General features: G+C 67.5%; 4 protein-coding genes across 12 annotated transcripts; 2 read left to right on the top strand and 2 right to left on the bottom strand.

Annotated features, from left to right (window-relative positions):
* The first annotated feature begins 373 nt into the window (after positions 1 to 373).
* GLYATL3 (glycine-N-acyltransferase like 3) lies at positions 374 to 2,599 on the top strand. The gene is made up of 6 exons (XM_042882170.1): positions 374 to 451; positions 519 to 600; positions 807 to 914; positions 986 to 1,106; positions 1,262 to 1,382; positions 1,875 to 2,599. The coding sequence occupies exons 2-6, from the start codon at positions 523 to 525 to the stop codon at positions 2,293 to 2,295; spliced, it is 849 nt and encodes a 282-aa protein (XP_042738104.1). The 5' UTR covers positions 374 to 451; positions 519 to 522; the 3' UTR covers positions 2,296 to 2,599.
* Positions 2,600 to 2,656: 57 nt separating this feature from the next.
* On the top strand, positions 2,657 to 3,468 carry POLD4 (DNA polymerase delta 4, accessory subunit). The gene is made up of 4 exons (XM_042882172.1): positions 2,657 to 2,728; positions 2,812 to 3,085; positions 3,159 to 3,270; positions 3,341 to 3,468. Exons 2-4 carry the CDS (start codon positions 2,815 to 2,817, stop codon positions 3,363 to 3,365), a joined length of 408 nt encoding a protein of 135 aa, XP_042738106.1. The 5' UTR covers positions 2,657 to 2,728; positions 2,812 to 2,814; the 3' UTR covers positions 3,366 to 3,468.
* A 283-nt stretch (positions 3,469 to 3,751) lies between these two features.
* Positions 3,752 to 7,645, bottom strand: SSH3 (slingshot protein phosphatase 3). Of its 6 annotated transcripts, XM_042882177.1 has the most exons (13): positions 7,592 to 7,645; positions 7,272 to 7,309; positions 7,045 to 7,198; positions 6,461 to 6,579; positions 6,325 to 6,396; positions 6,170 to 6,235; positions 5,681 to 5,948; positions 5,478 to 5,606; positions 5,364 to 5,410; positions 5,141 to 5,287; positions 4,645 to 4,845; positions 4,238 to 4,481; positions 3,752 to 4,132 (listed from the first exon to the last, which is right to left on the bottom strand). In XM_042882177.1, the coding sequence occupies exons 1-13, from the start codon at positions 7,643 to 7,645 to the stop codon at positions 3,938 to 3,940; spliced, it is 1,734 nt and encodes a 577-aa protein (XP_042738111.1). In that variant the 3' UTR covers positions 3,752 to 3,937. The 6 variants fall into 6 exon arrangements, with proteins under 6 accessions (XP_042738111.1, XP_042738107.1, XP_042738110.1 ...); XM_042882173.1 differs by lacking the exon at positions 7,592 to 7,645 and having other exon boundaries at positions 3,752 to 4,148; positions 7,045 to 7,317; XM_042882176.1 differs by lacking the exon at positions 7,592 to 7,645 and having other exon boundaries at positions 7,045 to 7,317.
* A 255-nt stretch (positions 7,646 to 7,900) lies between these two features.
* On the bottom strand, positions 7,901 to 12,286 carry ANKRD13D (ankyrin repeat domain 13D). 4 transcript variants are annotated; one of them, XM_042881951.1, is made up of 15 exons: positions 12,131 to 12,286; positions 11,586 to 11,721; positions 11,392 to 11,531; positions 10,967 to 11,012; positions 10,723 to 10,866; positions 10,378 to 10,600; positions 10,221 to 10,301; positions 9,851 to 9,932; positions 9,706 to 9,767; positions 9,509 to 9,631; positions 9,275 to 9,432; positions 9,077 to 9,208; positions 8,575 to 8,738; positions 8,329 to 8,408; positions 7,901 to 8,233 (listed from the first exon to the last, which is right to left on the bottom strand). In XM_042881951.1, exons 1-15 carry the CDS (start codon positions 12,218 to 12,220, stop codon positions 8,026 to 8,028), a joined length of 1,869 nt encoding a protein of 622 aa, XP_042737885.1. In that variant the 5' UTR covers positions 12,221 to 12,286; the 3' UTR covers positions 7,901 to 8,025. The 4 variants fall into 4 exon arrangements, with proteins under 4 accessions (XP_042737885.1, XP_042737887.1, XP_042737888.1 ...); XM_042881953.1 differs by having other exon boundaries at positions 9,501 to 9,631; positions 10,235 to 10,301; positions 12,131 to 12,281; XM_042881954.1 differs by having other exon boundaries at positions 9,501 to 9,631; positions 10,235 to 10,301; positions 10,378 to 10,567; positions 12,131 to 12,279.
* Between the last annotated feature and the right edge of the window lie 89 nt (positions 12,287 to 12,375).

Genomic DNA, 12,375 nt, shown 5'->3' with positions numbered 1-12,375 from the left:
CTTAATGCCCTGAGTAGGGGCAGAGACACCCGGAGTAGGACTGGGCGTCAATGTGCCGTGTAGACACGGATGAGATTGGGGGCCGACCAACGTGCCACCAGGGTATGGGACTTGGACCCCTGTACCACCTGGTGGTGATGGGACCAGTGACCCCCATGGCAACCAGGGCTCAGTTCACGGCCAACCCTGTCACCATCACAGCAGGGCTATGGGTGTCCCCGTCTACATCATAGTGAGGGCATGGGGACCCCCAGGTCCCTATCCTGATTGAGGATATGTGAGGCAGCAGGGTGCCACGTGCACTGCGCCCGGCAGGATGGACCCTGCCCATCACCACCCCCAGGAACACTCTGTCCAAAGGGCAGTCGCCCACCCGTGACGGCCACTGGCAGCCTTGGGACACACCACCATCACTGCTTGCCCACAGCCCACAGGGACCCGCAGCCACAAGGTGAGTAACAGCAATGGGGACAGGGATGGGGTGCTCGGGGGTCCCCTCACCGTTGACTCCTTGGCAGGGCCATGCAGATCCTGACGTGCCCGGCCCATTTGCAGCGCCTGGAGGCCGCCCTGCGCAGCAGCCTGCCTCGTGCCCTGCCGGTGAGTCACCCACAGCTGCCCCTCCACCATGGGGGTCGTGGGCCACCCCGTTCCCTCCCTGACACCCCCGGGGCACACATCTGCTGGGCCGTTCTCGAGCACCATGAGCCTGCCCCAGCCAACCCCAAACTGCCTGAGCTCTGCCACCTGCTCAAGGGCAGCCCATCTTTGCCACAGCTGGGCTGCACGGGTGCCGGGCTTTGCAGGTGTACGGGGCTGTGCTGAACATCAACCGTGGCAACCCCGGGGACTTCGAGGTGGCAGTGGATGCCTGGCCCAACTTTGGTGCTGTGCTGGCGCGGCAGAGAGGAGAGGTGGCCGGAGGGGCTGTGGGGAGGGAGGGGCCCGTGCCCGTGTTGGAGGGGCTCAGCATCCCGCCCCACAGGCGCCGCTGAATGACAGCTACAGGAGCCTGTGCAGCGCCTTCTACTGGGATGTGGGTGCCTACCGCGCCCTGCTGGAGAGCCCGGGCTGCCTGCGTTGGGACTCCGCTTTCCACATCTTCGGTGGCTGTGGGGACAACCACGGGGACATGGGAGGAACGAGCAGTGATGGGAGCGGGGGTGGTTGTGTCAGGAACGGGTGGTGCTGGGAATGTGTGGGGCATGGAGGGCAGTGTGGGAACACAGGGGAGCAGAGCCCTTGCCGCTGCCGTCGCCAGGGCTGCAGGATGGCGTGCTGACGGTGTCCCAGGACATTGCATCGGCCAAGGGCATAGACCTGGAGGTGACTGAGTACTACACCTACCTGCACACTGACACCAGCACTCTACCAGAGCCACAGTGAGCCTCAGCCCCATCTCCTTCTGTATCTCCATCCCTGTTCCCATTCCCTTCTGTGTCCTTGTCCTGTTTCCATTCCAGTCCCTGTCCTATACCCCATCCCATTCCTGTCCACAACCCTCTCCCGAGCTCATTCTTGCTCCATCCCATATACGTCCCAGAACTCATCCAGCAGCCATTCAAGCCCTGTCCCCATCTCACACCCATCCGTGGTCATGTCATCATTCTAATGCCAATCCTAAATGTAACTAATGGTAACTCTAGCCCATCCCTGCTCCATCTCACGCATGTCCCCAGCCCCATCCCATCCCCAGCCATGGTCAGGCCTCAGTCCCATTCCAATCCATGGCTATGTCCCCATCCTAACCTTAACCCTAACTGTAACCATAACCTTAACGCTAACCCGTCCCATCCATGTCCCCAACCCCACCCCCACTCACCCCCTGGCTCCTGTCCCATCCCCTCCCCACGACACCCAACATCATCTTGCAGGCTGGACCCTGACCTGCAGCTGGGCACACTGAGCCCGGCGCATGTGGAGCTGCTGGACTCAACGTGGGCATACGGGGGGAACGCGTGGAGCCGGCGCTACCTGGGGGAGCTGCTGCGCCGGTTCCCCTATCTATGCCTTCAGGACCCGGCCGGGGATCTCGTGAGCTGGGTGCTGAGCGACGGCTTTGCATCCGGAGCGCACGGCTACACGGTGCCCTCCCAGCGGGGCCGCGGACTGATGCGGGCGCTGACGATCATAGCTGCCCGGCGGGCGCACGGCCGCGGCTTCCCGTCGTATGGCCACACGGCCTTAGGGAACCGGGGGATGCAGCGGCTGCAAGAGAATTTGGGGTACCTCCGGCTGCCGGGGCTGTGCCGCTTCGTGCTGCACAACCCTGCGCTGGCGCGGACTGCGCCCTGAGTGCCCCCCGGGGAGAAATGTGTGAATAAAAGCAAACGAACCGAAAAGAGCCGCCGCGAATGAACCGACTGCAAAATAAAAAAGGAACGAGCGAAAAACAGCAACTCGCAAAGAAACACTGAGAAAAAAAAACACCAACGAACCAACCGACCAATGGTGAACGACGTAAACAACCGAAAAGGTGCAAAAAGCGAAGCGCCAATGAATGACCCGACAGAATAACCGAGACAGAACGGCCCGACCGGCCAAAAAAATACAAAACAAAAAAAAGACCAAGAAAAACGATTAAAGAGAAACCACACCCCCCAAAGCAAAGAGAAAAACACCCGAACCAAAACCGAAACCGAACCGCCTCGTCCGCTGCCCACGGGACGACAGCGGCGGGAGGGCGGCCGGGCGGCGCTGCCGGACGGGGACGGGAAATCGACGGGGGGTGAGCGGGGGGGCGGCGGGAGGTGAACGCGGGGCCGGGGGGAGACGTGCGTGGCTGAAGCCGCCGCCGCCGCCGTCCTGCAGGCTATGGAGCGCGCCGGACGGATCACCGACAGCTTCCCGCGGCGGCACCGCGCGCAGACACGCGCCGGCGGCAAAGAGCGGAGCGGAGCGCGGCGGCGGCGCGGCGGAGAGGGGCGCCACCGGGTGGTCCCGCCGGCCCCGGCCCCGCCGACACCCCCCCACCCCGCGCAGGACGACGCCCGGGACCCCTCTGCCCCGCCGCGAGAGGCCCCGCGTGAGCTGCTGGAGATGTTGCGCCGCTTCGATCTGGCCTGGGAGTACGGGCCGTGCACCGGTGAGCCGTCGCACACCGACCCCCAACCCACCCCTCACCCCATCCCCGCCGCTCACGGCCGTTCCCCCCGCAGGCATCACCCGGCTGCAGCGCTGGGAGCGGGCGCGGGCTCTGGGACTCAACCCGCCGGCCACGATCCGCGACGCCCTCCTGGAGCACCGCGACGACCCTGCCGTCACGTACAGGTGCGGGACGGGAGCGGGGCGGGAGCGGGGCGGAGCGGGGCGGCGGGCTGACCGTGCGCTGTGCCCGCAGCCTGTGGCACGAGTACGGTCTGTGAGCGGACGGCAAGACGGCGGCTCCGGTACGACGCCGAGGTCCCGGTACGCAGCGCCGCAGCCCGGGCGGCCGCTGCTGGGTGAATAAAGCAGTGAGTGCGCTAATTGCGTTAATTGCTCGAGCCGAGGCCGGCGCCTGGTTCCCACGGCAACCGGGGAAGGCGCCCGCCTGCGTCGCTCGTAAGATGGCGCCGCGGCGCCGCGACTACATTTCCCGTCGTGCCCCGCAAACGACAGAGTGGGGCGGGCCCGGTGGCGGCGCGCACGGCCTGCTGGGAATTGTAGTGTGCGGCGGCGGGGCTGGGGCGCAGTCACGTGCTCACGCTGAGCCCTCCTGACATTGCCGTCCCACCGCCCCCAGACAGCACAGCTCTGCACATCGCCGCCATCCCTCTTCGAGGTTTATTCTCTGGCCGGTGAGTGCTGGTGATAGCGGCAGTGCCGCGCGATGCGGCCCTGCGGTGACACGAAGTGCGTACAGAGCGGCGTGGTTTCCCCGGGCCCCGCCCCCATCAGAGCCAGGCCGCGCCTCGCAGTGCTGTCGCGTGGGAGCTCTGCCCGGTGCCCCCGTGGGCTACGGAGCGCCGGGGGGGCCGGGCTCCCGGGTGGGGGCGGAGCCTTCCGTAGGGCTGTGCTCCTCCGCAGGTACGCCGTCTCCATCCACGCTGGCCTGGCGAACCACGCGGCACGGCCGGGACCTGGGCCGCGGTCCCAGGGGGGCCGCCTTCAAGCCCTCCGTGTTCCCCAGGCCCTGGCCGCCTTCGGACACCTGTGGAAGCGGGAGTCTCCAGAAGGAGCCGTGCGTTCCACTGTTCCCCCCACACCCACCGTCACCCACCTGCAGCCCCGCTGTCCCCCGCCCCCTAGCGCTCACCTCCCCGCCCAGGGGCTCCGCGAGGTTCTCGGGGGTTTCCATCTGGCTGATGCTCCGCATGACGGCACACAGGGAGATGCGGGGACGCCGGGCGGCCCCCACCAGCCCCGGCCTGCCGTCCTCCTCGGGGGGCGGTGAGGACGCGGATGGGGACGGGGGCAGGGCTCCGTCGTCCCACGGCACGGCTTCCTCCGGCTCCGGCGCCCGTTCCGCCGCCTGCGGCTCCCAGAAGCTGCTGTGCCGGCTGCACACGAGCACCGCGGTCACCCTCAGCCCCGTCCGCACGGAGCCCCGGCTACTGCCGTCGGAGCGGGTGGGACCCCGCCTGCCCCCCCAGGTACGCCGTCCTACAGCCCACCGCCCCCGAGAGGGGCGCGGCCGCAGCGTGCTCGGCCCGCTGTACCCACCTGGCGTTCAGGATGCCCTGGTAGAAGTCGAGCTGGCGCATGAAGCCGGGGTTGGGCTGCACGCCGGGCCGGCAGCGCCGGACGTGGCGCAACGCCCGCTCCAGGGACCACCCGAACTCCTTCATGGCGTAGGCCAGCACTGTGGCTGCCGAGCGGCTCAGCCCCATGCGGCAGTGCACCAACGCCCGGCCCCCGCGAGCCCTGCCGTGTAACCTCACTGCGATGCAGCTCCTGGGGACCCAGCGGCTTCCCAGTGCCACCTGTGTCCCCAGCGCTCCGAGGACACTGCCCCGCACTGCTCCTAAGGCCTCCGGTTCTCCCAGTGTCTCCCCCTGCTTCCAGTTCTCACAGTGCTCTCAAAGCCACCAGCGTCCCCCTGCCCCACAGCCATGTCATTCTCAGTGCCCCAGGACCCCTCTTCCCCCCCACTGTCCCCAAAGCTCCCAGCCACCAAGATGCCCCCTGGCACCCCACAGCACCCTCTGCTCCCACTAACTTGATGTCAGAGAGGAAAAGGAAGGTGTCATTCCAGTGGGGCAGCAGCTGGGCCGTCTCTTCGTCGTATACCCGCACATTCATGTAGTTGAACAGTGCTGGGAAGAAGTTGTCAATCTCCCGTGCCACGTTCAGGATGTGGGTCACACTGTGGGGCAGCGAGCATTGAGGCCATACGCATGTCCCATTGCCCACCACCACTGCCATCTCATACCCATGCTCACCAGTTCTGCTGCAGCTCCTCCAGGTTGGCTGCATTCCACTCAGAGCCCTAAGATGGCGGTGATGCTGTGGGATGGGCGGGAATAGCGGTACCCCACAGCCCATCCCATGCCCACCAGGTAGATGTGTGGGAAGATATGTGAAGGCCGGTCCATTTGCGCCAGCACCAGCAGCATCTCGTTGTCAATGAAGTCCTTGTGCTGCTCCAAGCTGTGCCCCATGCGCCGCTCCAGCTCTGTCCTCACCTGGCACCCACCAAGGGGTGAGGGATGGTGATGGGACCCCTGTGTCCCCCCCCTCGTCCCCCCCCGGCACTCACCTCCTTGGAGGTGATGCTCTCCAGGTCAGCAGATGTCAGCACGTCCCGCAGCAGTGCCCGCACTGCGCGCTCTGTTGGCTCTGTGGGCAGCAGCAAGCCAGGCCGCACGGACTCCAAGTCGGCCATGGCCAGCCATTCATTGAGGCAGCTCTGCTCCGAGTCCAGTGCTGCTGCGTACTCCTGCACCCAGGCCAGCGCTGGGCCCCCTGGGATGTGCCCACCCTGGGCTGCCAGCTCGCAGGCACGGTGCAGCTCCTGCAGCACGGCCCTGGACACAAGCACTGGTACATTGATTCCGCTCCATGGCTGCAGCCATGCCAGCCCCTCCCCAGCACCACGTCCCCTCGAGCCCAGCACGACTCGTCTCTGGTCATGGTGCCCATGACGCTGCCCCACACCCTTGCATCCTGAGCCCTTGTCCAAAACAGTAATGCACACATCCCCATCCCCATGGCAGTGCCCACGTCCCCATGCCCACAGCCAACTCACCACATGGTCTGGATGGAGATGGGCTTGAAGATGCGCGTCTGCCCCCCGGATGTCACACTAAACCCCCTGGACACCACAGGGACACACGTGGCTCAGGGTGGGCACTCTTGCTGCGCCCCTTCCAGCAGACCCCATCCACCCCACCCGCTCCTTACCCATCACCATCGAGGAAGACCTGGGTGTTGCTCCAGAGGGGCAGCACCATGCCCAGGGTGCAGCAGTCGGCCCTGGGGCAGGCAGGGGTCAGAGTGTGATCATCACCTGTCCCCCTGACCCCACAGCCCCGCTCACCCTTCGTGTGGGAAGTCCACTCCCAGCAGTGCTGTCTGTCCCTCGGCGCCCTCCTCCTCTGGCCGCACCACCAGCAGGTACCGCACCCGCTGTGGCTGCGCTGACTCCAGCCGCACTGCCTGAGGTTGGGGCCTGAGTGGGTGTCCCCAGGCGGACAAGGGGCTGGGCCAGGCTGGATCCCAGCACACCCCCATCGCTATTGCCATCCCATTTCCATATACCCCATCCCAGTCTTGTCCCTGTCCCCAATTCATCCGCACCCCATCATCATCTGCATCCCTTTCCCAACACATTCCAACCCCACTGCCATCACTATCTATATCCTGTCCCCCACTTCCACTCCCGTCCCATTCCCATCCTGTTTCATTTCCATCCTCATTCGGTCCCCATTCCCATCACCATCAGCACACATATCCTCATCCCATCCTGTCCCTTTTGCCATCCCCATCCCATTTGTATTCCCATCTGCATCCTCCTTCCACACTGCCCCTGTCCCTGCCACCGTCCCCATCCCATCCCCAACCCATTCCCCATCCCGTCTCACCACCGTCCCCAACCCCACACCATCGCGGTGGAGACCCCACCAGCTGGATGGCGTCCTGCGATCTCAGCAGCTGCATCATGAGCTGCAGGTGCCTCTCCTGCCGCCCGGGGGGCACGGCGGGGGACGGTCCGGAGGCTGGCGGCTCCTCGGCAGGCAGCAGCAGTGCGGCCCCCCGGACCAGCGCGAAGCTCTGCCTGGGGCAGGAGGGACGTGAGCGGGACGGGATCACCGCCCAGTACCCCTTAGCCCCCGGTGCCCCCATCTCACCGCCGCTGCAGGTGGCCGCGCCTGGGCGCATCGTCCTCCTGCAAAGCACGACGGGGAGAGTGAGCACGGCCAACCTGGCGGCGGCTCGGGCACGACGCGAACCCTCCGCCGTTTGCGGCACGGGCACGGCAAGGGGGGTTCCGCTGCCGGCCGAGAGCTCCAGGCAGCTCGGGGGGGGGTCTCGACCCCGTTCCCCCGGGTGAAGCGCTCGCGAGTGGGGGGACGACGACGACAACGGGGACTTCCCCAGCCCGATCTGGCGGCACCTTCCGACCCTCCCCGTTCGACGGCGCTCCCAGCCCGCTCCCGGCCGCACTCACCACGGGGGGAACCCCGGCGGAGCCCGGCGCCCGCCTCACGGTGACCAACGCCATGCCCCGTCCAGGAAGCGCCGTCACGGCCCCGCCCGCAGCAGGCACGGAACGGCCCGGGAGGGGCAGCGGGCACGGCCCCGCCCCGCCCGGTGTCGGGACTTCCCTGCGGGCGGCGGGGGCACGGGGCAGAACTTTGGGGAATGGGAGGGAGGGACCCCGGGCCGCCCCCTGCTGCAAGGCACGCCTCCGGCCCACCGACCCCGCCCCCCCCGCAGGCCCCGCCCCGCCCCGGCCCAGGCAGAGGCCACACGCGGCTGTCGATAAAGCTCTGTATATGTCCATGTACATCCGACGGGAGCCGCCTCCCCTGGGGCGAGGCGGGGGACGGGGCGGCAGCTCAGCTCCGGGAGCGCCGGGCGCCGCTCCCCCGTTCCGGGCCGCTACTTGTCGGTGAGCGAGAGGCGCAGGATGCGCTGCAGCTCCTCGTCCTCCTCCCGCCGCCGCCGCTCGCGCTCCTCCTGCTCGCGCTCCGACAGAGCCATGGCCAAGCGCAGCTGCTCCGCGAAGCCGCCGTAGCCAGGGTTGGGGGCGGTCTCGCCGTCGGCCGGGCCGGGCCCCGCTTGCAGCAGCAGACTCTCCTGGAGCGCCCTGCGGGACAGCGCTGTGGCCGCGCCCCCTCGGACCCCGCGCCGCTCCTGCCGCCGCTCCGCCCCCCCGAGCCCCGGGAGCGGAGCCTCACGCACCGCTCCAGCTGCAGCTCCTCGTCGTAGGGCGGCGGGCGCGGCCCCGGGCGGGCGTTGGTCAGCGCCTCCCACACGGTCACCTGCGAGGAGTGGGGCTGGGACGCGGCCTCGCGGTGGGCGCGGCCTCGCGGTGGGCGCGGCCTCGCGGTGGGCGCGGCCTCGCGGTGGGCGCGGCCTCGCGGTGGGCGCGGCCTCGCGGTGGGCGCGGCCTCGCGGTGGGCGCGGCCTCGCGGTGGGCGCTCCCACCTGCTCGCTCTCGGTGCCGGCGTCCAGCAGGCTCTGCTGGATGGCGAACTGCAGGAGGTCGTCGTCTTCGTCCCGCGGCGGCTCGCTGCGCCCCGCGCCCAGCACCGTGTATCCCGGCGGCACCTCGAACACCGCCGGCTCCACCTCGCACGGGACCGGCCATCCTACAGCGGCACACCGCTGGGCACCCCCGGCACCGACCCGAGGGGATCCCCGTCTCTGTTCCCGCCTACAACCCGTCACTGCCCCTCTGGTGGGCTCACCCCATTCCCACCTCCATCCCCGTTCATACCATCTAAACCCCCACCCCACAACACCCCGTCCCATCCTGTCCCATCCCCATCCCATCCTCATTTCGTCCCACCCCACCCCCACCCCCACCCCCATCCCCATCCTACCCTCAGTTCATCTCATCTCCATCCTCATCCTATCCGCACTGTGGCCCCACATCATTATCCCCCCAACCCAACCCCATCCCATCCCCCCCCCCCCTCCCCCCCACCTCCAGGCCCAGCCGCCCTGGCACCGGGGGGCTGAGTGGGGTTGCAGACCCGTACGGAGCCTAGCGGTTGGTCACAGCCACAGAGGTTGCTGAAGGTGATGCGGGCATTGAGGACATGGAACAGGGGGATCTCTGGGGGGAACGGTGGGTCAGCAGCCCCACTCGCTACAGCCCCATCCCCCCCACCCCTGCCCTCACCAATCTTGACGGGGAAGCCAGGGGGCAGCTTGAGGGTGATGAAATCACGCAGCTTGGCAAAGTGCGCGTTGGAGATGGCCATCAGGTCGATTATGGGCGTCACCTGCTCGGCCAGCGACAGCGGGTGCTGCTCGCAGAGCCACAGCGTTGCCTTGAATCTGCACGGGCAGTGGTATGGGCACGGGCACGGTTCCGCTCCCCTGCATCCCTCCAGTGCAGCGCCCACCTCTGCACCTTGCTGGACACCTCAATGGGGCGCCCGATGTTGCGTGCCTCCAGGTCGAAGTGTGGGTCAAAGTACTCCTCGAGGGTGATGGCCGTGGGATTGGTGGGGCTGGCAGCTGGGGGTGCGGGTGCCTGGGGGGAGGTATGGCCCCGCGCAGCTCAGCACGGCCCCACGCCGTCCCCCAGCCCTCCTGCCCACCACTCACCCCATTGTGGGTGCCGTGCTGCTGTGCCAGGCCCAGGAAGGAGTGGAAGGGGGTGCGGGAGCCTGTGGGGAAAGACCCGGTGTGGGTGGGCACGGGGCAACAGTGCCAGCCTGGTACCTGCCCCAGGTGGGTGGCGCAGCGACACCTTTAGTGCGGGACTTGTCCTGGTCTGAGAGGTGCTCCGTCCTCGTCTTGGTGACCAGCTCCACATTGCTGGCGCTGTACACCTGCAGGAGAGGACGAGACGGTCTGGAAAGGGAATGGGATGGAGATAGGGATTGGATGGATTGGGGACGGAATAGCAATAGGATGGGAGTGGAATATGGATGGGGATTGGGATGGATACAGGATGGGTGTGGGATGGGGATGAGGTTGGGGAAGGAATGGGATGGGATGAGTTGGGATGGGGATGAGAATGGAGGGGGATGGAGGTGGGAATCGGATTGAGACGGGGATGGGGATAGGGAAGAGGATGGAATGGAGATGGGATTTGGAAGGAATGGGGTCAACCCCACCCTGCCAGTGGCACCTTGGCCTCATAGCCGCTGACCACCTCCATCTTCTCCGAGCGCCATCCCCAGATCCCTGATTTGTTCCTGGGTGCGCAGCCAGAGGGTGGCATCAGCCCTGCATCCAGCAGCCCTCCAGCCCCACCTGCCCCATGGCACACACCGCTCAAAGGCAATGTTCCTGGTGTCCAGGTGCGTGGAGACGATGGGCGACGTCAGCCGCCCAGCCACGTGCTCCTCCGAGGGCTGCATGGCTGCCAGCAGCAGGTCAGGCTCGTGCAGGGCCAGGGCCAGCGTCTCAGTGTACACCACCTGCTTGTCGTGGTCCACCTCCATCACCACCGCTCCCTCCTCTGCACGAGGGGATGGAGTCAGCACTCGGCACTCTGCAGCACACAGGCAACCCCTGGCCTTGGGGAATGCCACATTCCAGGGGTACCCGAGGCCTTTATGGGCGATCTGGGATTTGTGTGGGTCCCTGGGTTTTTCTGGGGTGCTGGAGCCGAACCTTCTCCCTTGAAGATGTAGCTGCGGCGGCCCCGCTGCCACGTCATGTGCTCAAAGCCCAGCAGTGTGGTGTCGACCCGCAGGCTCTCACCCCGCTTCCAGACGCGGTACACGTCACTGGGGCACACCTTGGACACCAGAGGCACTGCGGGCAGCAGCACCCATCAGTGGCGTGACAGGGGGTGACCCCCACCCAGACCTCATCCCCATCCCCCATCCTCGCCCCAATCCTTGTTCCTGCTCACCCCAGCTGGTAAATTCCCACTTCATCTCCACGTAGAAGTCAGAGGCCTGAAGGAGACGAAGGGGTCACGAGGGCTATGGTTCGGAGATCCCTGCTGGGTGTCGGGGAGGCCCGCGGGGCCCCTTGGGGAGCTTGGGAAGGGGACTGAGGGGAAAAAACAGGGAGTCCTGGGGGAGATGGGGGACCCAGGGTCTTTCCAGCTGCCTCTGCACCCTCTAATTCCCACGCAGGGCCTCCAGTTCTGGACGTGTCCAGATCTGGGGGTGCTCCAGCGATGGGGGCGCTCATGCTGGGTGCACGCCTGGTACTAGGGATACCCGGTGCCACAGGAGCTCGGTGACGGAGGTGCCTGGAGCACCCATTCTGGCGTATCCGGTGCCACAGGTGCCTGGTGTGCCCACCCACCGCCCCAACACCCGGCCATACCCGGCGCAGCTTGCTGAGCAGCTCGGGGATGCCAGCAAGTCGCCGCGTTGCCCGCTGGTAGTCACGGTACTGGAGCACCAGCTGCACTATCTCGGGGTCCCCCGTGCTCACTGCCTCTTGCAGCACTGTGGGGCAGGGAGCTGCCATCAGCCAGGTGCCGCCGCCATCCCTGCACCCCAAACTCCCCCACACACCTGTCCAGCCATTGGCATTCTCCCGGCCCACGTTGGCGTTGTGCCGCAGCAGCACCCGCACCGACTCCAGGTGGCCCAGGGACACGGCCAGCTCCAGCGGGGTCCGCCCTCGGGGGTCCGTCAACTCCACGTCGTGCTGGGGCACGCGCACCGTCACCCGGCCGCCCGCAGTCCGGTGCCTGCCGCGTGCCCCCGCTCTCCCACGCCCTCATCCCCAGCCTCGCAGACCCCGACCCCAAGACCTCCCGTCCCTCAGCGCCCCTACATCTCCCCGTCCCCTCACCCCCCCCGGCACCGCGTCCCAGTGCCCCCAGTTCCTCCCTCCGGTCTCCACGTCCCGTTCTCCCCCTCGCTCTCCCCTTTCCCTGCACCCGCCGCGCTGCCGCCTCGGCGCTCCAGAGACCCTATTTCCCCTCTCTTCCCAGTATCACCCGTACTGCCGGCGCCCCCCGTTCCTCCCGGTCCCTGTACCGCTGCCGCCCGCATCCCCCCCGCCGCGCCGTGCCCGGTGCCGAGCCCGCACCCCCCCCGCACCCGGCGCGCACCGTGCCGGAGCGCAGCGCACTGTCCAGCGCCTGGTGCCGGTTGTGCCACACGAGGCGGTGCAGCAGGAAGGTGTCTGCGGCGCGGGCCATTCCCGCACCATGTCCCCGGGGCCCGGGCCGGACCGGGCCGGGCCGGACAGCGCACAGGAGCCGACTGGCAGCTCCGCGCCTGCCCGCAATGGCTGCGCGCGGGGGCGGCGGTGGCGCGGCGCAGCGCAGCGCGGCGGCGCGGGGCGGAGCCGGCA

The sequence above is a fragment of the Lagopus leucura genome, unplaced genomic scaffold, assembly GCF_019238085.1.
Source record: "Lagopus leucura isolate 7727_CA_CO unplaced genomic scaffold, USGS_WTPT01 Super-Scaffold_100033, whole genome shotgun sequence".
NCBI lineage: Eukaryota > Metazoa > Chordata > Aves > Galliformes > Phasianidae > Lagopus > Lagopus leucura.
Note: the sequence above shows the minus strand (reverse complement) of the source record. Positions and strands in the feature narration are given on the sequence as shown.